At 39.9% G+C, this 26,258-nt stretch overlaps 1 protein-coding gene across 2 annotated transcripts in view; it reads right to left on the bottom strand.

Moving 5' to 3' along the window:
• LOC126163108 (recQ-mediated genome instability protein 1-like) overlaps positions 1 to 26,258 on the bottom strand; it is a 109,946-nt gene that overhangs the window by 38,657 nt on the left and 45,031 nt on the right. For both annotated transcript variants that reach the window (XM_049920030.1, XM_049920031.1), the window contains 2 exons: positions 22,972 to 23,047; positions 4,124 to 5,260 (listed from right to left, as the gene is read on the bottom strand). In XM_049920030.1, the coding sequence (XP_049775987.1) occupies positions 4,124 to 5,260; positions 22,972 to 23,047 (1,213 nt within the window). The remainder of the gene's footprint in view (positions 1 to 4,123; positions 5,261 to 22,971; positions 23,048 to 26,258) is intronic.

The raw sequence follows: 26,258 nt of genomic DNA, 5'->3' as shown, positions 1-26,258 counted from the left end.
TACAACAAAATGATATTTTTGAATGAAAGCCAATTTCACATACCATATGCCTCACATATATCGAAAAGAGAGAAAATCTGCAACTGCAATGATATCATCATCATTACCATTATTATTATTATTTTATTATTATTATTATTATTATTATTATTATGGCAGTCACAAGAGCTATTCATAAATTAACTTCTGACTGGGTATTGAAACACACACAAACTTTTTAATATGCAATCTTCACTTACATATTTGAACTACTTCCCCACACAGTCATCACCCAAATTTAAAAATGTCCATGACACCAGTTTTTTTATTCCATCAAAGACTTGTGCTGCCTGGTGCTTCAGCTACTTATCAACAGCATCCTTGAGCTCTGTTTTGACAACAGATTTCAAGAGATTAACATGTGAGAATACAGTGACGTCAGTTTTATTGTGAGACATTTATGAAATCCTGAAGGTGAAACTGAAACAAAAAAACATCGAATGATTACTGAAGGAATCATTCTCCCTCACGGCAGTGTGCGATCCTATATTATGAATTCAATGAAGGAATAGGTTTTTCTCTGGAAGATTTTTCAACTTCTTCCCTATAACCTGGATTTGGCACCAAGCAGCTTTCATCTCTTCCATGACATGAAGCTTTGGAAGGCTATTTAGCATAAAGCCATCCCCATGCACACAACAATCGACCACGAAGCTTGTGGCATCAACTCCTGCTTGCACGAAATGAATGATGGAATGTACCTTGCAGCTGGCAGGAGATGCTAGAACACCATCCATTTCAGTCATTTTCTGCTTACACACCGACGAATGCAACAGGGAGCTGATTGTCGCAACTTGAGCTTCACAGTCCTTTATCAAATACGCAAGTGCCATGAAGCTACAAGCATTTATTTGTTTTTAATAAGCAGCCTGAGGTTGATTTATGAATAGCACTCATATTAAATTAACATAACTTTTTTATCTTACACACTACAATGTACCGGGTTATCAAAAAGTCAGTATAAATTTGAAAACTGAATAAATCACAGAATAATGTAGATAGAGAGGCACAAATTGACACACATGCTTGGAATGACATGGGGTTTTATTAGAACAAAAAATAAATAAATAAATAAATAAAAATACAAAAGTTCAAAAAATGTCCGACAGATGGTGCTTCATCTGATCAGAATAGCAATAATTAGCATAACAAAGTGAGACAAAGGAAAGACAATGTTCTTTACAGGAAATGCTCAATATGTCCACCATCATTCCTCAACAATAGCTGTAGTAGAGGAATAACGTTGTGAACAGCACTGTAAAGCATGTCTGGAGTTATGGTGACACATTGGCGTCGGATGTTGTCTTTCAGCATCCCTAGAGATGTCGGTCGATCATGATACACTTGCAACTTCAGGTAACCCCAAGCCAATAATCGCACGGACTGAGGTTTGGGGACCTGTGAGGCCAAGCATGATGAAAGTGGCGGCTGAGCACACAATCATCACCAAACGATACGCGCAAGAGATCTTTCACACGTCTAGCTATATGGGGTGGAGCTGCTGCATAAACATCGTACATTCCAGCAGGTGTTTATCAGCCAAGCTGGGGAGGATGCGATTCTGTAACATATCGGTGTACCTCTCACCCATCACGGTAGCAGTTACAAAACCAGAATCACGCATTTCCTCGACGAAAAAAAGGCCCGATAACGGTAGATGTGGTAAATCCAACCCATACCGTGACTTTCTCGTCGTGCAACGGAGTTTCCGCGACAGTTCTAGGATTTTCAGTAGCCCAAATTCTGCAGTTGTGGGCGTTGACAGACCCTCGGAGCATGAAATGAGCTTCGTCGGTCCACAACACATAACTCAACCAATCGTCATCTTCTGCCATCTTTTGAAACGCCCACACCGCAAATGCCCTCCGCTTCACTAAATCGCCAGGTAACAGTTCATGATGCCGATGGATTTTGTACAGATAGCATCGGAGGGTACGCCTCAGTGCCAAGCAAACAGTAGTGTATGGAATGCCGGTGCAACTGCACGAGCGCTGACTTCCCTGTGCATAGATGAACAACCTGCTACAGTCTCCATTTCTTCCTGAACTGTCTCAGCAGCATTACGCCTTGTGCTCAGTCGGCCACTATGGGGTCTATCATCTAAACAACCCGCGGCTTCGAACTTCGAAATCATTCTCGCCACAGCTGCATTTGTCAATGAACCTTTACCCATTTGAACCCCCTTCCTATGGCGATAGGATCGTAACACTGAACTAGCACATTCCCCATTCTGATAATACAGTTTCACTAAAAACACCTTTTCAGGTAACGTCAACATGCTGTGACTGCTGACGCATCGGATTCTCTCTCTCATTACAGCTCCTGTTATACACGATTGTCATGCGCAGTCACTGACGTAGGTTCGGCCAGAGTCACACAGGACTGGAAAATGGGTGCTGCTCCATGACAACGTCCCTGCACACTGTGCGATCCGTGTGCACCAATTCCTGGCGCAGAATATGGTAACTGTTCTTGAACACCATCTGTCAGACATTTTGCGAACTTTGGTTTTTTTTTTTTTTTGGTTCTAATAAAACCCCATGTCATTCCAAGCATGTGTGTCAATTTTTACCTCTCTATCTACATTATTCCGTGGTTTATTAAGTTTTCAAATTTATACTGACTTTTTGATCACCCGTATGTGGTGTGTCTAAAAGGTTCAGTGAATGGTGTCATATATGAACAGCAACTTGACGCATGTGTGCGTGCATGCTCATAGGTCTTCAGAGACTTGAGGATAATCGATATACGGCATGCACTGCATGTGACTGGCTGCGTGAACAGACTGCAACCAGTTGAACGTAGTCAGTGTGAGAGGAAGTGTCACAGTGCAATGAAGCAACTTCAGGTTCTGCTGCAAATTGGGGAAAACTGCAATATGGAATGTTGGTGCAGGTGTACTGCAGGAAAACCGTGAGCAGAAAATGTGTTTATGAATGATTTAAATGCTTCCGTGAAGGGAAGGAAACAACTCAGGACGAGCCACGTTCAGGTCAGCTATCGACAAGCAGAACCTCAGAAAAGATCGAGAAAGTGCAACAAATGCTGACACAAGATCGGCGACAGACTCTCAGATTGACTGTAGAGGAATTGGGCATTAGCAAGGACACGGTGCACACCATCATCTGTGATGATTTGGGTAAGCAGAAGATCTGCTCCCAATTTGTACTGCACAAGCTCTCAGATGAGCAGAAGGCAAAACAGATGGAAACTGCTGGTGATGTCATTTCCACGTGTGACCAGGATCCATTGTTTGTGTGACCAGGATCCATTGTTTCTGAATACCATCGTCATGGGAGATGAGAGCTGGTGCTACCAGTTAGATCCAGCATCAAAACAGCAATCGATGTCATGGTAATATATATTTAAAAAAAAAAAAAAAAAAAAAAAAAAAAAAAAAAAAAAAAAAAAAAAAAAAAACGGTGCTGCAAAAATTCAAGGTGAAGACACTGTTGATCGCCTTCTTCCACAACAATGGCATCATCCACAAGGAATTTATTTCTGTAGGTCAAACCATTAACACTGCATTTTACCAGTCCATATTGAACCAACTGCTACAGCCTATCCAGCAGGTTCAGCCTGAGTCACACAGGACTGGAAAATGGGTGCTGCTCCATGACAATGTCCCTGCACACTGCGCGATCCGTGTGCACCAATTCCTGGCGCAGAATGTGGTAACTGTTCTTGAACACCCTCCGTGCTCCCCTGATCTGGCTCCTGCAGACTTTTTCCTGTTTCCCCACTTGAAGGCGGCCACAAAAGGTGAACATGTGCGGATGTGAATGCCATCAAAGGTTGTGTGACAGCCGTTCTGCGATCGATTCCACAGGAGGCCTTTGCTGATAGTTTCCACAAGCTGTAAGAACATTGTCGAAAGTGTGTTGTAGCGGTTGGCGACTACTTTGAAGGGCAATAAAGAACATTTGTTTGTATCTTTTGTTTTGTTTGTTGACTGATAGCATTCACCTAACTTTTTGGACACACCACGTATATTTTCTCAAGAGAAAATAAGGCATCTTTGACAACAAACTGCTTACATTTCCAGAAATCTAAGTTCCTACTTATTAAATAAAATTTAACTCACATCCGAGGAAAACTGAACATCCAATGTTGCTGATCCATCACACAGCTTTGCCGTTAGGTACCAACCATCAAATTTTGTCTTGAGAAAGGATGTCAAAGACAAAACAAACCCCTTCACAGTGTATATAGCAGGTGTAGTTAGTTTTGCATCTTTTATTTGTTGTATATAAACAAATGGTTTGCTATCAATCACCAGACACTCTTCCTCAATATTACTAACAGTAGATGTGGATGTATGGCTGTGATCTGCAAATGTAGGTTCACTGAACAGGTCATCAACAAAATCAGAAATGTTTCCTAAATGTACAGGATCCTGCAGCAGTGGAGTCTGAGCTGTTCTAGGCACTTCCCTACTATGTTTCTCAACAGCATCATGAAAATCCACTTTGGATGATTCAGAATGTTGTCTATTTGTTGAAGAAGAATCTCTATTAAAAAAGGAACTGATTTTTGCTTGATTAGCACTTTTCAAGTTCACTGGCTTTGTCTTTGCAGGTGGCTTCTGACTCCTGCCACCACTTTCCTTTTGCAGTTTAGAGGAAAGAGGCAATGTTCGTGGTGTAATACCACTCAGACCAGGCTGCATGAAGAAACTGTCATCAACATTTGAATCATCTAAAAGAGATATAACCTCAGGTTCCCTGCTGGGGCCTGCACCCCCACCCACATTTGTGGTAGTCTTTACATCTTCTACAATTTCTATACTTTTGTTTAGCTCTGGAGTCAGTTCAAGGTCAGCATCTGAGACATTAAGGAAAATGTCATCATCTTCAAGAAGCTCTGTTTCTAGTGCTATGCTATTATTGCCTTGATTACTTCTCTTTGAAGTATTGTTTTGATTATATGAAACAGTAGGCTTACTAGCTACAGCAAACAATGGCTGCTGTTCTATTGTTTCTATATCATCATCCATGTCCATCATCTCCATTTCTCTCTGGTAAGCTTCTTCAAATGCATCAATTTCCTGTTCTACCCTGTCATTTACATTTCTAGCATTTTGTGAATGTTGTTCCACCTTCTGCTGTTGCTCTTCCAGCTGCTTCAACTGAGCATCCACTTCCTGAGCAAATATATCATCATCATCATCTTCAACAAGGAATGCAGCCTCATTTCTTTGCCTAATGTTTGCTGGTTGATCCTGAAAGAAGATATCAATTTATAATCACCAATAAATTCAGACAAAAAAAATTCACTAGTTAAAAAGGAGCAGTATTGCAGCCCAAAAAAAAAAAAAAAAAAAAAAAAAAAAAAAAAAAAAAAAAAAAATTAATTATACGGAGAAATTCATTTTACTGATGATAATCAGGAGGTTAATTAGGAAATACACCAAGGATCTAGGTCACAGGTGACACATTGGGGCAAGACACGAGGGAATCAACTATAAAATGATAACAAAAGAAAAAATTAACCACCAGAGAACTTAGAAGTGACAGAGGACAGCTGACAAGTAAGAACTAGGCTAAGGACAGACTGGAAATACAAAATAGAGGAGACAAAAATGTAAACCAATAGAAAAAGAGGAAATGAGTAGTACATAGTACAGAGAAGCACAAAAGATGTTAGGACTTGTGAAGTGTAAGAGATTGATGAGGAGAAGAAGAAGAAATAGCAAATAAAATGGAAAACTGTGACTGTTACAACCAGGAAGCAAGTGGCAAAAGATTATGCACAAGTGAAAAACAGCAGTCAACAAAAGCCGTGATCACTGTGAGGTGAGACCAGGTGAGTGGCAGTTAATAGCACATTCCCAATTGTTCAATTATGAGGTTTTGAGGATTTTTAAAATTTTGCAGGCTTTATACATCCAATTTTCAAAATTTTCAGCTTATCGGTACACAACATGTTCCTGACGTATGTCTGCAGTGTGTGTGTGTGTGTGTGTGTGTGTGTGTGTGTTTTGGGGATTATGGGCGCTCAACGTCGAGGTCATCAGCGCCCTGACACACATTAAAAGGAACGAATGTGGACAGACCTAATAAAACTGAAGCACACATGCAAAGAAAGCAAGAAAAGAAGGAAAGAAAAGAAGGAAAATGCTACACAAGAAAGTAAAACGTAAGGAATGTGAAAACGCAGCAGCAAGAATGTCACAGGAAATTGTCATTGGCTGGCCACTTACATAAAATATGGGCGAGCTTGTCACACAGTGAGCAAATTAAGACCCTCCCCCTAAAATCTTTGGAAAAACATTTGACATTGCACAGAACTTTAAAACTTTAACCACATTCATCCGAGTGTTTCCTAAAGGAGATGGCAGATCTGCTGGCAAGGCAGCCACGGCCCTCTGGTCAGAAAATAAAACACAATCCAATAAAATGTGGCACACGATGACCTGGACGCCACAAACACCACACATTGGAGGGTCCTCTCGCCGGAGCAGGAAGCCATACGTCATAGGACTGAGGCCTATCCGAAGCCGAGTGAGGAGAACCTCATCTCGTCTACGGGGCTGGAAGGAAGTACACCACACACGCATTGTGGGCTTGACTAAACGGAGCTTATTGTCAGTCATTTCCAGCCAATCATCCTCCCACCGACGCATGACTCTTGAGCTCAACAGCGAGGTGCGTGCAAGCAGAGGGATAGCACACTGAAATACTTGCGAATCGAGACATGCCTCCTTGGCTGTGAGATCTGCCCTTTTGTTCCCAGCAATGCTGATGTTCCCCGGAACCCAGCAGAAAGCCACCACCTTCCTCAGTCGCTGTAGCTGGAGGAGGGCATCCTGGATGGTCTGGACTATTTTATCTGCTGGATACAAACGTTGCAATGAGTGAAGGGCACTTAGTGAATCAGAACAGACAAGAAATTTAGGACAGGAAGAATGTCTCATCTGCTCCAGTGCCCGCAAGATCACAGACAATTCTGCGTCAAAGACAGTAAAAATCTGAGGCAGTCGAACCTTGAGGACACAATCTAGAAAAACAACAGAGCAACCAATGGAATCCCCTTGTTTCGACCCATCTGTAAAACAGCTACATAGTTGTGGTGCTCAGATAAAATGGAAGAAAATGTTGCATTAAAAACGGTGGCAGGAGTGCAATCTCTCTTGTACTGCACCAAATCTAAAATCACTATGGGCTTCTCCAGTAACCAGGGTGGCAGGCAGTTAAAAACCAGGATTTGGGGTTGTACAGACTCCACACCGAGGGACTCTAGCAAATGTTGCACACGGATCCCAAACGGCAACATAGCCCGGGGACGGTGGGAAAAAAGGCAGTCAAAAGGTGGATGAGCAACTATATGGTGAGCAGGTGAGGTTGGAGCTGCAAGAAACTTACAAGCCTGGTGCACCAACAGGAGCTGCCGCCGGATGGTAAGTGGCAGTTCCCCAGCCTCAGCACAGAGGATGGGTATGGGACTGGTCCGATAAGCACACATGGCCAGTCGAATCCCTGCATGGTGGACGGCGTCAAGGATCCGCAAATGAGACTGCCTCGCTGGCCCATACACTGTGCACCCATAGTCAAGCCGCAAACACACAAAATCCCGATAAAACTGAAGGAGACGTGCCCTGTTCACTCCCCAAGACCTGTGGCTGAGGTACTTGGCTATTTTGAACACTTAGTTTACTGTTGACAGTTGGAAATGTCATGTGTTTTCTAGTGCTCGGAACTTTTACTTTTGAAAAAAATGGGTCCAAGAACCATAATTAAATTTTGCTCAAGAAATGGAATACACTGCAGCAATGCGTTCAAAATGTTGACTGTCACTTTTGGTGAATCTACTACGAGTAAGACAAGAGTTGACATGTGGTATAAACATCTCAAACATGTCAGAGAAGAAGTTAAAGACAGTGACTGCCCTGGACATCACAGCACATCAATTACTGATAGCAATGGAAAATCGCCAAATCACCATCAGAGAGGTTGGCTGTTTTGGGCATGAAACATGTAGAAACAAAGTTTGTTCCAAAACTGCTGAATTTCAACCAAAAAAAACATCGCATGGACATTACTCAGGGATTGCTGAAACAAGTCGACAACAATTCAGAACTTCTAAACAATGTCATACCAGATGACAAAATATGAGTATATGGGTATGAAACCGAACCTAAAGCCCTGTCATCCCAATGGAAACTGCCTGAAAAGCCAAGACCAACAAAAATTTGACAAGTTTGATTATGTGAGAACGTTCTTCATGAATTCCTGTCTTATGGTTGTATGTTCAATAAGGAATACTAGATGGAAGTTATGCACCATTTGTAAGAGGCAATCTGAAGAAAATGACCAGAACTGTCATGATGATGCTCCCGCTCATACCTCTCAATGCTTGTTTGTCATTTTATGATAAAAAACAAAACCATTATGTTGCCTCAGCTGTGATATTCGCTGGATGTGACCCCATGCAACTTCCTTCTATTACCGAGGCTGAAGAGAACAATGAAAAGATGTTGTTTTGGCACCGTTGATAGGACCACCATAATGACAAGTGAGTTCTAAAAGTGCTTCCAAGCTCGGAAAGCATTATATCTTGAAAGGAACACCTTGAGTGCGAGATCCCAAAAGGCAAATGACGTTTATGGCAATTGACACCCCACATATTGTCTACCATGCAACCACAAAATTGGCTGCTAATGAAAACAGGGGAGCAGGACTGGAGGTATCCAATGGTGAGCATAGTGTGAGGCTATAGAGTATAGTTGAACTGTTTAGTCAACGAGTAATTCACGGCAGTGCTACAATGCTAGTGGTGTTGACAAACAGCAGAGCAACGGCAATGATAAACAAAGCAAACATTTCATTATATCTGCAACAGCAGTTGCCAAAGTTGACATTTCGTCAGAAAGGAACACAAGGCATTTTACAGAATGAGATGAAATATTAGCATTTCTGCAAGATGAGTTGGTGAGATGTGTGGTGTGTCGAGCCATGTAGTTCATCATCCTTGTCGAGCAGGGAGCCACTAATCCCACCTCTTGTGAAACATAGTAAAGGTCAATCTTTGTCCAAGGATCGAATATTAAACATAATTACAAACATGGAAGATCATCCACAGCATAGTTAAAAAGCAATTATGAACAGATTTCGAGTAAGTCTGCAACAATATGACCCTGTAGTGCATAAGAAAAACTACAAATATTCAAGGGAGGCCATGGTGCACTTGCTACAAAAACTGGTGTTTGCACGTTTTAAAGATGCTTGATACAATTTACACGATGTCATGATACTGACCCACGTTATGCACATAAAACAGTGCACGACATACATTACAGTGATTTCAAGGAGAGCAGTGGGTGGTTACATGACTTCAAACAGTGCTACTGAAGTGGGAGATTTAAGATAATGAAATCTCAATCAGTGTCAACTTGACTATCCACAGCCAACTGTATTTGTGGATATCCCATCTTTCAGTAAGGAATTTGTTTCCAACTGCAAACAACAGGGATTTGAAGAGGAAATATCTACGAAAGAAACACTGCAACTCAAGGGATACCAAGAGAGTTGTATCAAGAGCAACTAAAATCAAAGCCTTAACACGTTTGTATACAATTATGCGGCTATTAATTGGATAGTAAATTGGCTGGAAAAAAATTTATTGTGTTGCGAGAAGGTGGAGGTGCTATACCTCCCACCCTATTCTGTCTCGTGTATGTGATCTTGCAAAGGCAATAGGGAATATTTACATCACAGCAAGCAAGAGTGGGAAAATGGGCACAAGAGAACTATAACTATGGTATGAACATTGCCTTTGGCCAATAGCTGGTAAAAATAACTTGCTTTTGCTTGATTCCTGGTCAGTGTATAAAAATCATACTCCTTTGGAGCAAACTATCCCTCCTGAAAAGTGTGTGATACCTCCTGGAACCACTGGACAAATTCAGCCTCTGGATGCTTGTTTTTTTCTGTGCCTACAAAACATATTATCACACTATCTGCAGCTATGACTTAAAGGACAGACAGTTTCACGATAAGCCCTAAGACAGAGTGTTTCACATTTGGTTGCATGCTATCACATTCCATCAGTTCTCATCACCTCGTTATAGCAATATGATTCTATTATGGATTCTTTAAGAGTGGATACCTAGCTGAACGTCTTGCACAGCTTGTAACTCGCAAAGAGTTCGCCTTCGATCCTGATGGTATTAACCTTTGTGATCACTGTGGCACACCATTTGTCATTCAGTGTTCATGGTGCAAATTAATGATTTTCTTTTTTTTTTTCTTTTTCTTTTTTAACATTTCTTGAATGTTGATGATGTCCATTTTGTGAAGTGTAATACGTACATCCCATACAAGGTTGATCTCTGTACCTCCCGAACACTAATTTCCTGTTGCCCTCCCGATGCACAATGTGAGTCATTAGCAGCTAATATTTTTTGTGTCATAATTGTTAACACAACACTTTCAAACAAAATACTTAACTTGCAACCTCACACTCAAGGGGTACCTTGTGAGGGGGATTACTTTGAAGGGGAGAAAGTTGATTTTGATGAATAAATAAAGATTTTTTAAAGAAAAACAAAAATTCCCGTTACTTTTTGATCACACCTCATATGCTACAATGAGCTTCGATGGGAAGTTGATGTTTTGCTCTGAACTGGGACTCAAATTCAGATCACTTCCCTTGCCAGCTAATGATGTGCATACATTCATCACAGATTAACTTATAGAAGCTCAAAAAGCATGACGGGCAACAAGGGAGAAGTTGAAACTCTGAGTCAGCCTGTGAGGTATGCTCAGATAGCTCACTTGTCCTGCTTCAAATCCTGGCACAACGTAACATCTGAACTTGTCACAAATATTTTAGGTTAGGTTAGTGTTGTTTAACATCCCGTCGACAACGAGGTCATTAGAGACGGAGCGCAAGCTCGGGTTAGGGAAGGATGGGGAAGGAAATCAGCCGTGCCCTTTCAAAGGAACCATCCCGGCATTTGCCTGAAACGATTTAGGGAAATCATGGAAAACCTAAATCAGGATGGCTGGAGACGGGATTGAACCGTCGTCCTCTCGAATGCGAACAAATATTTTAAATACAGTTTGCATACATACTGTGAAGCAGATATCTGGATCACTGCTTCGGAAATTCTTGTTACAAACTTCTAGAACTTGTAGCAAGTACAATGTCTAAAAACATACTGTTACTGTGCTACAACCATTTTAACATGTTTGCTAGGCAGGTATGCAACAGGATAGTCATGTTGGGGGTGGAGGGTTATGTCAGATCGGCTGATGTCATTTGACGTCTACCCTACCCCCCTGACCTGGTCACATTCACGTGTCTGTGAGTGTCAGAGCAACATGGTTGAGTACACAATCACAGAATATTGTGCAGGACCCCAGTGAGCACGTAGAAGTGCTGCAACAGGATCTCTTCAGAACAGCATGTAGCAAGGTATCCCAGATATGCTCAATAATGTTCGAGTTTGGTGGGCAGCAGAATTGTTTAAACTCAGGAGAGCATTACTGGATCCACTCTGTAGAAATTCTGGGTGCGCGGCATATCACATTGTCCTAGATAAGTTGCCCATATCCGTCGGAATGCACAATGGACATGAATGGATGCAGGTAATCAGATAGGATGCTTACGTACGTGTCACCTCTCAGAGTCATATCTAGACGTATCAGGGGTACCATATATCACTCCAACTGCACAAGCCTCACACCATTACAGAGCCTTCACCAGCTTGAGCAGTCCCCCACTGACGTGCAAGGTCCATGGATTTATGAGGTTGTCTCCATACCCATACACGTCCATCTGCTTGATACAATTTGAAACGAGACTCGCTTGACCAGGTAACATGTTTTCAGTCATCAACTGTCCAATGTCAGTGTTGACGGACCCAGGCAAGGCATAAAGCTTTGTGTCGTGCAGTCATCAAGGATACATCAGTGAGCCTTCGGCTTGAAAAGCCCATATTGATGATGTTTCATTGAATAGTTTGCACGATGACACTTGTTGATGGCCCAGCATTGAAATCTGCAGAAATTTGCGGAAGGGTTGCACTTCTGACACATAGAACGATTCTCTTCAGTTGTCGTTGGTCCCATTCTTACAAGATCTTTTTCCGGCCACAGCAATGTTAGAGATTTGATGTTTTACCGGAATCCTGATATTCACGGCACACTCGTGAAATGATTGTACGGGAAAATCCCCACTTCATCGCTACCTTGGAGATGCTGGGTCCCATTGTTTGTACACCGACTATAACATCACATTCAAAAACTCAAATTTTGATAACCTGGCATTGCAGCAGCAGTAATCGATCTAACAACTGCGCCAGACACTTGTCGTCTTATATAGCCGTTACTGACTGCAGCACAATATTCTGCCTGTTTAAATATTACTGCACTTGAATAAGCATGTCTACACCATTTTCTTTGGCTCTTCAGCGTAAAAGTTAGGGAAATAAACAAGTTTTTGGAGCCAGTGGTTTCTCCTCCTGGCAGGAAGGTTGATGTGAAAGGAAGAAGGATGAAGGAAAAGAACTGGAGAGGTTTAGAAAATGGGGAGATTATGGGAAAGTCACCCAAAACCTCAAGTTAGGGTAGACTTGCTGCACAAGATGAAAAGGAAAGTCTGACTGCTGGTAAATGCATTGGGCAAGATTTGAAAATGTGAGTCTAAGATAGGAAATAAGCAAAATAGGAATTATTGGAAAATCATCATCCAAGAATTAATAAGAGCAGAAAGCTTAGTGCATTACACATAGTAGAAAGGTCAGAAAATAAAAGATATAGAAAACTGAAAGGGGCTGAAGAAAAGGAATAATTACTGAAAAAAAAAAAACTGAGATCAAACAAATTGATGTAAATTAGGGCCACATGGATAGCAAGAATCACACACATGTTGTAACGCCAGTTCCTACCTGTGGAATTCTGAGAAATTGGTGTCAGGAAGGAGGATCTAGATGGCAGATGTGGTGAAACGGGCATCGAGGTTGCAACTGTCATGCTTTCCAACAGCATATTGTGTGTTGCCTTCTATGTTTGTATGACTACCAGAAACTTATCAATTAGGATGAATGGGCATAGACGGAGAATGTATACAGGCAACACACAATATCCTGTTGCAGAACATGCTGTACAACATGACGGCCATGACACTGGTATCTGTTTCACCATGCATGCCATTTGGATTCTCCCTCCTGACACCAGTTTCTCAGAACTCTGCAGGTGGAATGTAGTATTAAAAGACGTGCTTGGGTTCTTGCCACTTTTCAGTAACTGTTCCTTTTTTTCACTCCCTTTTAGCTTTTTATACCTTTTATTTTCTGGACTGCCTATCTCCTACCAGTCTACCACACATAATGCACTTAGCTTTCCACTCTTATTAACTCTTGCATGACGTTTTTTCAATAATCTCTGTCTTGCTTATTACCCTATCTTATTTCAGCTCTCAGGTTTTCAAACCTTGCCCAGTGCAGTCATCAACAATCAAATTTTCCTTCTCAGCTTGTGTGATAAACCTTCCCTGATCCAGCTTTCTGGGCAACTTTTCAGTATGTTGACCATATACTAAACCTCGCCAGTCCTTTTCCTTTATCCCTCCTCCCTTCACTTCAACCCGTCTGCTGGAAGGAGGAGCCACTAGCTCTGAAAAACTTGCAGATTTTCATAACTTGTTCATGTGTTTTCCCTGCTGCTGCTTCACGAGTACATTTTTTTAATATATCAAATTATATATGATATATCCAATATTATATATGAGGAATTAAGGAACATCTGTAAATATCAATGATTGAAAAGAAAGCAAACTGTTCAACACGTCTAGGTAAACTAATAACTTAATAGTCCTCATGTTGGCATAGTGATGAATGGAAGTTGTGTATCAGCTACTACATAATTTTGGTCATCTTTATGAACTGCACCTGTTTATCTTACTAATGTGTTAGATCCAAGATTCAGAGGGTAAAGTTTACTGAACAAGAAGAATGTGCAGAAAACTGGTTCGTAGAGATGCATCCAGAGTGGATTGCAAGTTTTATGTCTCGTAGGCTTGCAGATTTTGATTATTTTCATGGCACTATGTTTTCTGATGCAGTTGTAATATAGATCCACCAAAACAAATAGTGGGAAGATAATGGAGCTGAACACACACACAAAAAAGGAAACTTACCAACAGGATTTAACAATTCTGTGAAAAGCCTCAATTCATGCCCTGCCAGCATTGCATCCATTTAGAAAATGTTTTCCATTTATGGGCTTGTTTGGTCAAAATTAAGAAGTAATTTAGAACAGAAAAGAGCTGAGAAATTAGTAAAGACCTATAAATTTCTCCATCCTTCCAAAAAGGACTAAATTGTATCTTAGTCACTATGATTCTAGACCCTGTTTACGTTTTTTCTGGAAGCGTAAATGTTATTTAACTGTGTTTCTTACACTGCAAGAAAAGTTAAAATACAATATTAATAAAACAAATTCCTGTTACAGTAAATAGTTATTTTCAGTAAACAAGATGGCTCTTTTTTAATTTGTGTAAGGCTAATTACGGAACATTTTGTATTAATTAAATTTTCATTTTCATAATGAAGTATAGTTTTTTGTGTGTGTGTGTGGCGGGGGCGGGGGGGGGGGGGGCAGGGGAGGGAGGGAGGAAGAGGAGGTTGAATGAATCAGTAACACTCTGACACTGATTACTGATAATGGTGTGTCTGTATATGAAAGTATTTCCATTGGACAGTCGCAAGGAACTGTGGACAAACATAGACAAAATATCCACTTGGTGCAATGAATGTCAACACTATTTAACTATGGGTAAATGCGAGACAATGGCAACAACAAAGAGAAACATCTTATTATAAGATTAGTGATGATTGTCTTGAGCATGTCACATTGTTTGATGATTTATGAGCAGTACTAAGGAAAAATTAAAAAATGTGCGACAAAAAGCTAAAATCAGTATTAGAGAATGCACATGGATGACTCAGATTTGTTGCAAGTTTCTGGGAAAACACACCACAGCCATACATGAAATCACATACAAGATGATGGGTTGGGTTGTTGTGGAGGAGGAGACCAGACTACGAGGTCATCGGTCTCATCAGATTAGGGAAGGAAGGGGAAGGAAGTCGGCCGTGCCCTTTCAAAGGAACTATCCCGGCATTTGCCTGGAGCAATTTAGGGAAATCATGGAAAACCTAAATCAGGATGGCCGGACGTGGGACTGAACTGTCGTCCTCCTGAAAGCGAGTCCAGTGTGCTAACCACTGCGCCACCTCGCTCGGTACAAGATGTTACCGAGATCAATTCTAGAATATCGTTCCAGTCTTTTAGAGTCCTCATCAAGGAAGCGCGACAAGAGACATTGAATGAATTCAGACCTGCTTTGCTACAAACTTAACAGGTCCATATACCATTTACCTGACTACAAGATGACAAAATATTTTTAGTGGATAATTTATTTTTAATGTATTCTGCCTCCCCCCCATGAACCATGGAGCTTGCCATTGGTGAGGAGGCTTGCGTGCCTCAGCGATACAGATAGCCGTACCATAGGTGCAACCACAACGGAGGGGTATCTCTTGAGAGGCCAGACAAATTTGTGGTTCCTGAAGAGGGGCAGCAACCTTTTCAGTAGTAGCAGGGGCAACAGTTTGGATGATTGACTGATCTGGCCTTGTAAAACTAACTGAAACTGCCTTGCTGTGTAGGTAATGCAAAGAGTTGAAAGCAAGGGGAAACTACAGCTGTAATTGTTCCCGAGGGCATGCAGCTTTATTGTATGGTTACATGATGATCGCGTCCTCTTGAGTAAAATATTGCGGAGGTAAAATAGTCCCCCATTCGGATCTCCAGGCGGGGACTACTCAGGAGGACGTCTTTATCAAGAGAGACAAAACTGGCGTTTTATGGATTGGAGCATGGAAGGTCAGATCCCTTAATCGGGCAGGTAGATTAGAAAATTTAAAAAAATAAATGGACAGGTTAAAGTTAAATATAGTGGGAATAAGTGAAGTTCGGTGGCAGGAGGAACAAGACTTCTGGTCAGGTGAATACAGGATTATAAATACAAAATCAAATAGGGGTACTGCACGAGTAGGTTTAATAATGAATAAAAAAATAGGAGTGCGGGTAAGCTGCTACAGACGGCATAGTGAACGCATTATTGTGGCCAAGATAGACACGAAGCCCACGCCAACCACAGTAGTACAAGTTTACATGCTAACTAGCTGCAAATGACGAAGAAATTGATGAAAAATATGACGAGATAAAAGATATTATTCAGATAGTGAAGGGAGATGAAAATCTAATAGTCATGGGCGATTGGAATTCGATAGTAGAAAAGGAAGAGAAGGCAACATAGTAGGCGAATACGGAATGAGGGCAAGAAATGAAAGAGGAAGCTGCCTGGTAGAATTTTGCACAGAGCATAACTTGGTTCAAGAATCATGAAAGAAGGTTGTATACATAGAAGAGGCCTGGAGATACAGGAAGGTTTCAGATAGATTATATAATGGTAAGACAGAGATCTAGGATCCAGGTTTTAAATTGTAAGACACTTCCGGGGCAGATGTGGACTCTGACCACAATCTATTGGTTATGAGCTGTAGATAAAAACTGAGGTAACTGCAAAAAGGTGGGAATTTAAAGAGATGGGACCTGGATAAACTGACAGAACCAGAGGTTGTAGAGAGTTTCAGGGAGAGCATTAGGGAATGATTAACAGGAACAAGAGGAAAAAATAAGGTAAAAGAAGAATGGGTAGCTTTGAAGGATGAAATAGTGAAGGCAGCAGAGGATCAAGTAGGTAAAAAGACAAGGGCTATGAGAAATCCTTGGGTAACAGAAGATATACTAAATTTAATTAATGAAAAGAGAAAATATAAAAATGCAGTAAATGAAGCAGGCAAAAAGGAATACAAACGTCTCAAAAATGAGATTGACAGGAAGTGCAAAATGGCTAAGCAGAGGTGGCTAGAGGACAAATGTAAGGCTATAGAGGCTTATCTCACTAGAGGTAAGATAGATACTGCCTACAGGAAAATTAAAGAGATCTTTGGAGAAAAGAGAACCATTTGTATGAATATCAAGAACTCAGATGGAAACCCAGTTCTAAGCAAAGAAGGAAAAGCAGAAAGGTGGAAGGAGTATATAGAGGGTCTATACAAGGGCGATGTAATTGAGGACAATATTATGGAAATGGACGAGGATGCAGATGAAGATGAAATGAGAGATATGATACTGCGTGAAGAGTTCGACAGAGTGCTGAAAGGCCTAAGTCGAAACAGAGCCCCAGAAGAAGAAGAAGACGACATTCCGTCAGACATACTGATAGCCTTGGGAGAGCCAGCCATGACAAAACTCTACCATCTGGTAAGTAAGATGTATGAGACAGGCGAAATACCTTCAGACTTCAAGAAGAGTATAATAATTAAAATCCCAAAGAAAGCAGGTGTTGTCAGATGCGAAAATTACCCAACTATCAGTTTAATAAGTCACAGCTGCAAAATACTAACGCGAATTCTTTACAGGGGAATGGAAAAACTGGTAGGAGCTGACCTCAGGGAATTTCACGAATTTATCCTAAATCTGACACTGTCTACAGACATTCGCTCCTATGTCACCAAATTTTCTTCCTGTTGCACAGTTGTTTGTAACCTCTTCTTCATGAATCAACATTAACTTAAAATTAGCATTGTAGTGTCTGTGTGAACCAGTTGTGAATCCCAAACTCATAGGTCCATATTTCTCAGCTGAGTCATAGCTATATTTACATCCATTATCGACTGCTGCAATTTACAGGGCTGACAATATGAGCAAACTGAATGTCAGCAATACACTGTCCTCTTGGCTCCTTACAGCTGAATCACCAGAACTCTTACCACTTTGGATTAACACTGCAGCCAACCTTGAAAATGAACAGCACTGTAGAGCAGTTGCAGTTTTAGTGTCATCATTGAAGCTCATGTTCAAATGTTGTTATATGTGTCAAGGGTTCCGAAAAACATACTTTTGTTAGCATTAATTTGTCTCCTGTAGGAGAATATATTATTTATAAGTATTTGTTCAAGTCAATTCAATTTCAACTACAAATGTTATGAGGTGATCTGCAATTTAAATGTGGTACATGTTCATAAGAAGTGATAAGCATTCCCTTCATTATCAGCAAGTAGAAATTTGTTGCCTGCTCACCGTTCTCCTCCCCACATTCACACCAGTGCTCAGTCAATTTTCCCCCTCCAACCCAAAGGGATACTTCAAATTCAATCTGCATGTGACCTCAATTGCCAAAGCTTCACCTTTGAATGTAAGATGATCCCTATACTGATGTAGTACATAATGTAGGAACAATGACCTCTGCAGCAGTAATTTAATCTGTGACTGTACGATGACACTATATTTTTTGAATGATCAATGTGTGAAAGAACCTGTCTTATGGTTATGTAAATACTGTATTAATGAAATGCTTGGAAACTTTTAAAAAAAGAGTTCTTGGAATTATCATGGAATCTTGCTGGGTTAATGTGGAGAAGACTGTGTGACATAATGCCACGATTGCATACCTGATACAGGGATTGTGACAATATGATGATGAAAGATTAGGGCACAGAGAGAGGAATATAAACTGGAACTTTTCTAGTCTCTCAATAAGTTTATGGACCAGGTGTGAGGGTATGAGATTTTCCTGATATTTTGCAGCCGAAGTTTGGAAATAAATAACTTCATCAAGCGGAAGTGAAATATCATACTAATTTTGGAATATAAATGAATAAGCTTTACTAAAAGAATTGTATGCATTTTTGTTATCCACAATAATTGTTCAGAATGTAAAGTTTTAATTATTACGCAAGAAGATTTACAGGGGATCAAATCCTATTTTGTGTATTTTATTATTTGCATGATGTATACCACCAGGTCTCCATGCCATTACAAGAGAGCTGGAGAGGTATCTGGAGTCTTGACGGGCAAAGTAGTCAAAGGTGGCAAAGCGTCTTCTGCGCCAGCCACAGTGTCAACAAATACCAGTGATCGGAAGTTTATACCAGTAATGTACACATTTATGTATTAAAAAAACAGTTATTAGTTGTTACCCAGAAAGTCTTCTGTAACAAGACACTTACTGTCTAATTACGTGTTGATTTAAAGGCACAATAAAAGCCTTAAAAGACTGGAGTTTCCAAGTTCTAGTTTTTAGTAAAAATTAAGTTATTCTACAGATAAGAAGAGTATTTAACAAGTGTCAGGTTTGCAGACTACTCTGAGCTGATGATAAAATGAGGCAACTTAAAACATAAACAAACCCTCGCACAGGTCAGAGTACTGATACTACTGGTGCTAAGAACAATCTGCTATGCACTGTGCAGTGGCTTATCAAATATATATGTAGACGTACTTGGAAAGGTTTGCAACTGTCAAAGTTTTAGTGCTCTTATATACTCATGGTTTTGAAATATACTACAGAATGGAGGTAAATAGCAGTGAGACATATTTAAAAATGGGGAATGTGAAATTCATGTGTAATAATGAACCAGAATTTCTACAAATTTTAGAAATTCAGTCAACAAACAATGAAGATATCATGAAAATGTTGGGAGTAGTCTCACCTATTCTCTAAATGGTCAACTGCCCTTTCAGTCAATTCTAATTTATGCAGTTTCAAATGACATCAGTCAATAGAATTTCAATGCAAATGGCGCCCTCATTCGCTATTTTCTTGTCTAACCTTTCCCAATTTCTGAAAACAGAAACTCCAGGTTGGAATATCAACAATCTAAGGAAAAGATAGTTTGCCACTTACTGTAATTATGACGCGTCAAGTTGCAGGCAGGTACCACTAAAAGAAACTTACACTTTAGCTTTCAGCACCAGCCTTTGGCATTCTGGTCTGAGCTGCTGGAGTTAACAGTCATGTGTACATGAGGCGTGTCAGCTTGTGTGAATGGATGTGTGTTTTCTTTTTCTGATGAAAGCTGTGGCTGAAAGCTAGTGTGCAAGTGTATTTTACTTATGCCTGACTGCACCTTAACGTGTCGTCTCTATGGTAAGCAGCCATTTATCTTTTCCAATTTCTGGCCAGTCAGATATCTTCCAACCTTCTGCTCTCTTTTGTCAGATGCAAAGCCTCAGCATGTGGCTGCGTCTGCTTCTATTTTGCGAGTAGAAACTGTCGCTACCTATATGTATCTGCAGTATCATTTTCCAACCATTTTCATTGCAGCCAAGTAAAGAAAAGGAAAATCTAGTTCGAAACAGACAAGATACTGATGGATACAAAAGTTGAATATTCACTAGATTTTGTAAAACGAGAGTCCTTAGTTTGGCAAAAGTGATCACATAGTACTTGGGAATGACACTTTACAAATATTAAACAGCGAAATTGGACAATTGTATTTAGGAAGATGTAACATGGCTCAACAAAAGAGAACTTGCAATATTTAAACCATTTTAAGAATCTTGGCAAAATGCAGTAAAAGACTGTAAAAACTTGAGAAAAATCTATTACCTTAATTCATACTTCTTGAAATTTAGAGTTAAAATACAAATAAATATTTTTCCTTTACCACAATTTAATTACAATATTTTATGTGCCTTTTTACACACAAAAATACTGATAAGCCCGGAATTGAATATCAGATTTACTGGATAACAAGTACAAACAGTGGCCTTCTTTCAGCACATAGCTGAATATATGAAACACATATTGAACGCATTATCATAGCCAAGACAGACACGAACACCACACCCACCACAGTAGAACAGGTTTATATGCAACTAGCTCTGCACATGAGGAAGATATTCAAGAAAATATGATGAGATAAAAGAAACTATTCAGTTAGTTAAGGGAGATGAAAATTTAATTGTGATGGGGGATAGGAATTCAACTGGAGGAAAAGGAAGAGAAGGAAAAATACTTGGTGAATGAGGAATGGGGAAATAAATAAAAGAGAAAGCACCCTGGTAGAATTTTGTACAGAGCATATTTCATCTGCACAAATACTTAAACTAACTAAAGCTAAGACCAACACACACACACACACACACACACACACACACACACACACACACTGCGTGCCCACTCCACACGGCTGAACCCAATTTCTGTTCTTGTGCCTGTATATACAATAACATCCAAAATATCCCATTCTGACAGTCACACAGTACAAATGTCTTTATTCTGAACCTACTTCGCTTGGCTGGAATAAACTGCTAATCGTCCTTTTAACAGCAAGAGACTTGCATCTATATAAAGTTTGCAATGTGGAGGAAATAAATTACGAAATGTCTTACGAACTTTGTCAATGATCGTCCTAATTTTAAATAGACTGTCACCTCTAGAACTCGCAGAGTTATCACTGAAGTGTAGCATTCTCAGAAGCAGGCAAAAACAATCTCGGGACATAACTTCGTTGAAAACTAGTGTGCTCAAAAGTGTATCTCTGGACCAATAATCACTTAATTTTAACTTCTTAACTTGCAACATTAGATGGCAATAGCAACAAAACAATACATTTCCTCAAATCGAGTGCCTTTCCACTTTGACAGTCGAGAATTCACAGATTCTGTAATATTTTCTCTGGTGTAAATGTAAAAACAATTTATTTTGTCTGCAATAAGTTGCAACAGTTCTTCAGACATAAATATCACAAGTCAGTATCTAGTTGATATTTGTGTCCTGAACTCAAGTAATCAAAGTAACGGTTTAACAACTGGAAATCAATTTCTTTCCAGTCAAACATGTCACTTAAGCAAGCTAATTTTCTGAACCATTTCACTGCCACTCTATAATTCCTTGTATTAAGAGAAAGTGCTGACTGTAACTCTCCCTCTCCCCTCTGATGTCAAGGGATGAGGACTACAGCTTCGAGATTCTGTTGAAGACTGATCATTATTACCAACGTCAGATAATTCACACTCACTGTTGCTCCTAGTGAGCATATCCAGGATCTCTTTACCTGTACAATACGGCGATGTGACATTTCTTCCGTAGAAAACAAGAAAACTAATGAAAACACAGGAAGCAAATTCGAATTCTGCAAAGAGGGAACACAGCAAACAAACATATACACACTGTCAAACTATACATTCAGACCACTGAACAGCTACTGGAAGAGCAGGGTGGAATGACAGCTCTGTATGTCATGCTCAAGGAGCTGTGACTCAGTGCGCCTAAACTCGTCCCTAGAGGTGGAAAGGCCAGTGTCACACTATGTGTCAACACATCCTTAGCACTGCAGGGAAAGCCAAGGGCCGAGCTTAAACAAGTTGAGCGCACCAGGGGAATGGCGAGGCATGATGAGTTAACGCGTCCCTAGCAGTCAAAGGGTTAATACATTCACCTCTAAATGATATTGTACTTTTCACAGTACAACTGTTGTACAGTTCACAATAAATGTTCGAGTATCCCATCATCAACTTTAATGCATACTCTTGGGAGAACATGTTGTGTTGCTTGGCTCAGTGCCTCTGCACATTCCTTAATAAGGGCGGCATCATCTACGATGTGACCAAGCGTCTCATCTCACGAATTCACATTTTGTTCGTATTCCTCTCTGATTTCATCCAACCCCACAAACAAAAACCTAATGCCATAAGGTCTTGCAATCTTTGTGGCAAATTAATTGTAATTGTACTACCACAAACAAACCAGCAATAAGGTAATGTGCATTCTTGTCATATCTCTGACCTTGATCATTCCACCTGGGACACATTGTATTGCGTGCAATAAAATTTTCTATGATCCCACTGCATACCTTAAACGTAAAGTCGAAATGGCAGTGATTGTGGTATTTTCTCTGTTTTAAAGATGGAATAAAACAATACACTGCAAGTATCATCATTACCTGGGCTGTGTTTCAGTATAACTCGATTAGGAAATGAAACTAAATGACTAACAGTAAAATCCATAAATTTATGCCAAACAATATGACATGAAAATAAATGTAATAAACATGAAAGTAAAACTTACATTTGTTGTTCGAATGCTGTTCTGAGCTGGAGTATCAGTCTGGCAATTGTAAGGATCTGGATTTTCTTCAAGGTTCCTGAAAAAGATTTACAACAATTGGCACGTAGACTGATTCTTATACAATGTCAGAAAATCTCAAACTTAAATTGAAAAACACAAAATTATGACTGTGATTCAAGCTGCCAATTATGTTGCTAATCGGTTTCTGATTTACAAGGCCACCAGGAAAGAACAGATTTACGTCATCAAAGATGGTAGTATAGATAGATTTTTAAAACAGATACAGTACAACAGAAATGAAATATTTGTCCGGTTTACAAACACAGAACATCACAATAGCAACAAATACCCCACTAAAGCACCAGATCAAATACAGAGGATGGGCACATGCAATAAACAGCTACATTGCAAGTTAAAATTTGTTCTGAAATTAAATTAAAAATTAGAAAACACAGCTGAATATCTAGTACTTGAGTCTTTCTAAGATTCTGCTGTCAGGGGGAGGAGGGGCAAAAGTGGAGAGAGGGAGGGCAACAGGGAAGAGTGGGAGGTGGGAAGAGAGAGAGAGAGAGAGAGAGAGAGAGAGAGAGAATAAGTAAGGAAAATGATCCAGAAATAACAATTCATAAATAATCAAGATCAATTTTTTCATCACAGCTAGTAATGGTATAATTGTAGTTGATGGGTGAGAAATGAGATTTAATATTAAAAGAAATCACAGCGTCCATGAAACCAACAGCTAAACAAATGCTATCAGTAGTGTTGGGGGAGGGTGGGAGTGCCAAACTGCGGACTGTTCCTCGTTTCCTGCATATGGAACAGTGTCTCAAATACTGGAGTGGCCCAAAGACTTTTTAAGTATGAGAAGCCAATAAGCTGGTTTGAACAGTAAAGTGTTTATCAGAGACAAAGGTATCATCAGGAGTGACCCAAGGAAGTGAGATAGGACCACTTTCTATCTCTACGTAAATAAATGATCTAACAGGTAGGATGAGCAGCTATGTGCAACTGCTGGTGATGCAATAGTGTGCGGGAAAGTGTCATTCTTTGAGTGACTGTAGGAGGACACAGGATGAGTTCGGCAGAATTTCTATTTGGTGTGATGAATGGCAGTTTGTTTTAAATAAAGGTTGAGTACACTATAACCTTAGTGGAGACAGTCAAGGCCAGGGCGACAATGGGTGACAGTGTTTAAGTAAATGGGAGCCATTTTTCTCTCTGTCGAGAAAGTGATAATACACCTGTTGTGGCTCAAAATTTGGTTAATGGGAAAACAAATCATCGACTATTTAAATGGTCTTCCCACAAATCACAAATTAGACTTTCAGAAACCTATTATTTTCCTCCATATCAATCTTGCATACTGACTGCAACGGTAACAGAGATATTTGGATTTATATGGAGGCTTACCTAGAAGCATTATTCCCGAACATGATTCATTAATGCAACAAGACAGTGTCTTGCTGAGTACAAATGTAGACCAATGAGGACAATGTTGCTTTTCAGGTTTTGAACTAAATATTTGTCATACATGTAATAAGATTAACCATTTCTTAATACAGACAAACTATGGTGTCCATGTGCAATATGGAAAAGTGAAATTCCACTTTCACTGCTTGTTCCCGTTGCACATTCCATCTCTCATCAACAATACATGTTGCTGAACACTTTACCACTTGTTCTACAGCCCCCACTACCTCTCTACATTTCTTTCACAACAGTGATTAAAAGCAGCAATTAGCATATTTCTTTTAACAATAATATTTACTGCTGTCAAATTCTCACTTAAAATCTTTATTGGCTAAAATGGTTTTGATTGATAAGTCATTTTCAATAGCCTATGGATAACCCTCTTGCCTGAAGGCTGGATTAAAATTTGCAGGGAGTCCCCATGCACGTGGGGCTTCTAGACACATGACTTCCTGCAAATTTTGATGCCGTCTTAAGCCAAGAGCTACCCATCAGCTATTCAAAATGAATCATAAATCAAAACTGGTTTAGCCAATTCCAATTTTTCTTCATGTATACCGAGATCTTCGAAAATTTAGATCGATGTTAAACTAATATAAGAGTTCACACCTGGCCTTTTATTTATGTTTTACTTATGTGATAAAATATGCTGCTCTCTCTCTCTCTCGTGTGTGCCCACACAAATACGAACACAAGCGCGCATACGCACACCCAAAACAAGAGGTGCGAGGAACGGAGAAACAAGAAGTTTCATTTAAACAATTTGTACCATAAAACGGGGTGAAAACTGAAAAACTTTAAAACAATACAAACTACACAGCTAGAGCACTGTAAACATGTGGGCGGGGATTCCCATGTTCCGAAAACTTGGTATACAGTGGTGTGTGGTCGGGAGTTGTGTATCATCAAAATCAGTGCTTTTACCAAGAATTGTGTTCCGAATTCAGGTCCTCCTTAGTTTTTCATGAGTATTAAATATATTTCTTGATTTCATTTTATTTTGCTTGAACGAACACACTTTTTTTAAAAAAATGGGGTGAATAGGATCAGTATAAAATAAACTATTATCGGGCTTATATTTGGTTATGGGATATTACCTGCCTGTGTTTTGAATGTTTCGTTCTATTTAATTTCCAGACTGATTAAAATGCCCAGAAATTACAGTCCTGATCCTCGTGAGAAATCCTACACAAAGAGAAGCAAGGATGAATTAGCCCAAGCCATTGCTGCTGTTAAAGGAGGGAGCAGCATTAGGCAAGCTGCCAGAAATTTCAGCATTCCATACACAGTTCTCCACCAACATTTGAGGAATAAGAATGTGCACCCCCAAGGGGAACAAACTGCACTCTTCACAGATGAAGAGACGTTGATTGCGGACAGGCTCGCTATTTGTGCCGAGTGGGGTTATCCCTTTGGCGTGTTGCCTCTGTGATTGTTTGTCAAAGGATTCTTGGACCAGAGAGGTAAAGTTGTTAGAAAATTCAAAAATAATTTTCCTGGTCACAAATTCACTGTTAGCGTTTTGAAGAGGCACAAAGAAAAATTAAGTCTAAGACTGCACCAGAACATAAAAAGAGCATGTGCTTCTGTGTCGAGAGCTGTCCTGCGGGAATATTTTGATCATTTAGAGAAGGAAATTAAAGATGTTTCCCCAAGTAATATTGTGAATTTCGATGAAACGAACTTAGCAGATGATATGGGACGTGCGAAAGTGATTACGAAAAGAGGATTAAAATATCCTGAGAGAGTCATGAATACCTCCAAAGCACCAACGTCAATTATGTTTGCTGCTGCAACAAATGAAAAACTGCTGCCTT

This window comes from Schistocerca cancellata, chromosome 2 (assembly GCF_023864275.1).
Source record: "Schistocerca cancellata isolate TAMUIC-IGC-003103 chromosome 2, iqSchCanc2.1, whole genome shotgun sequence".
In the NCBI taxonomy this organism is placed as follows: domain Eukaryota; kingdom Metazoa; phylum Arthropoda; class Insecta; order Orthoptera; family Acrididae; genus Schistocerca; species Schistocerca cancellata.
The sequence above is the reverse complement of the archived record's forward strand: the minus strand, read 5'-3'. Positions and strand labels throughout refer to the sequence as shown.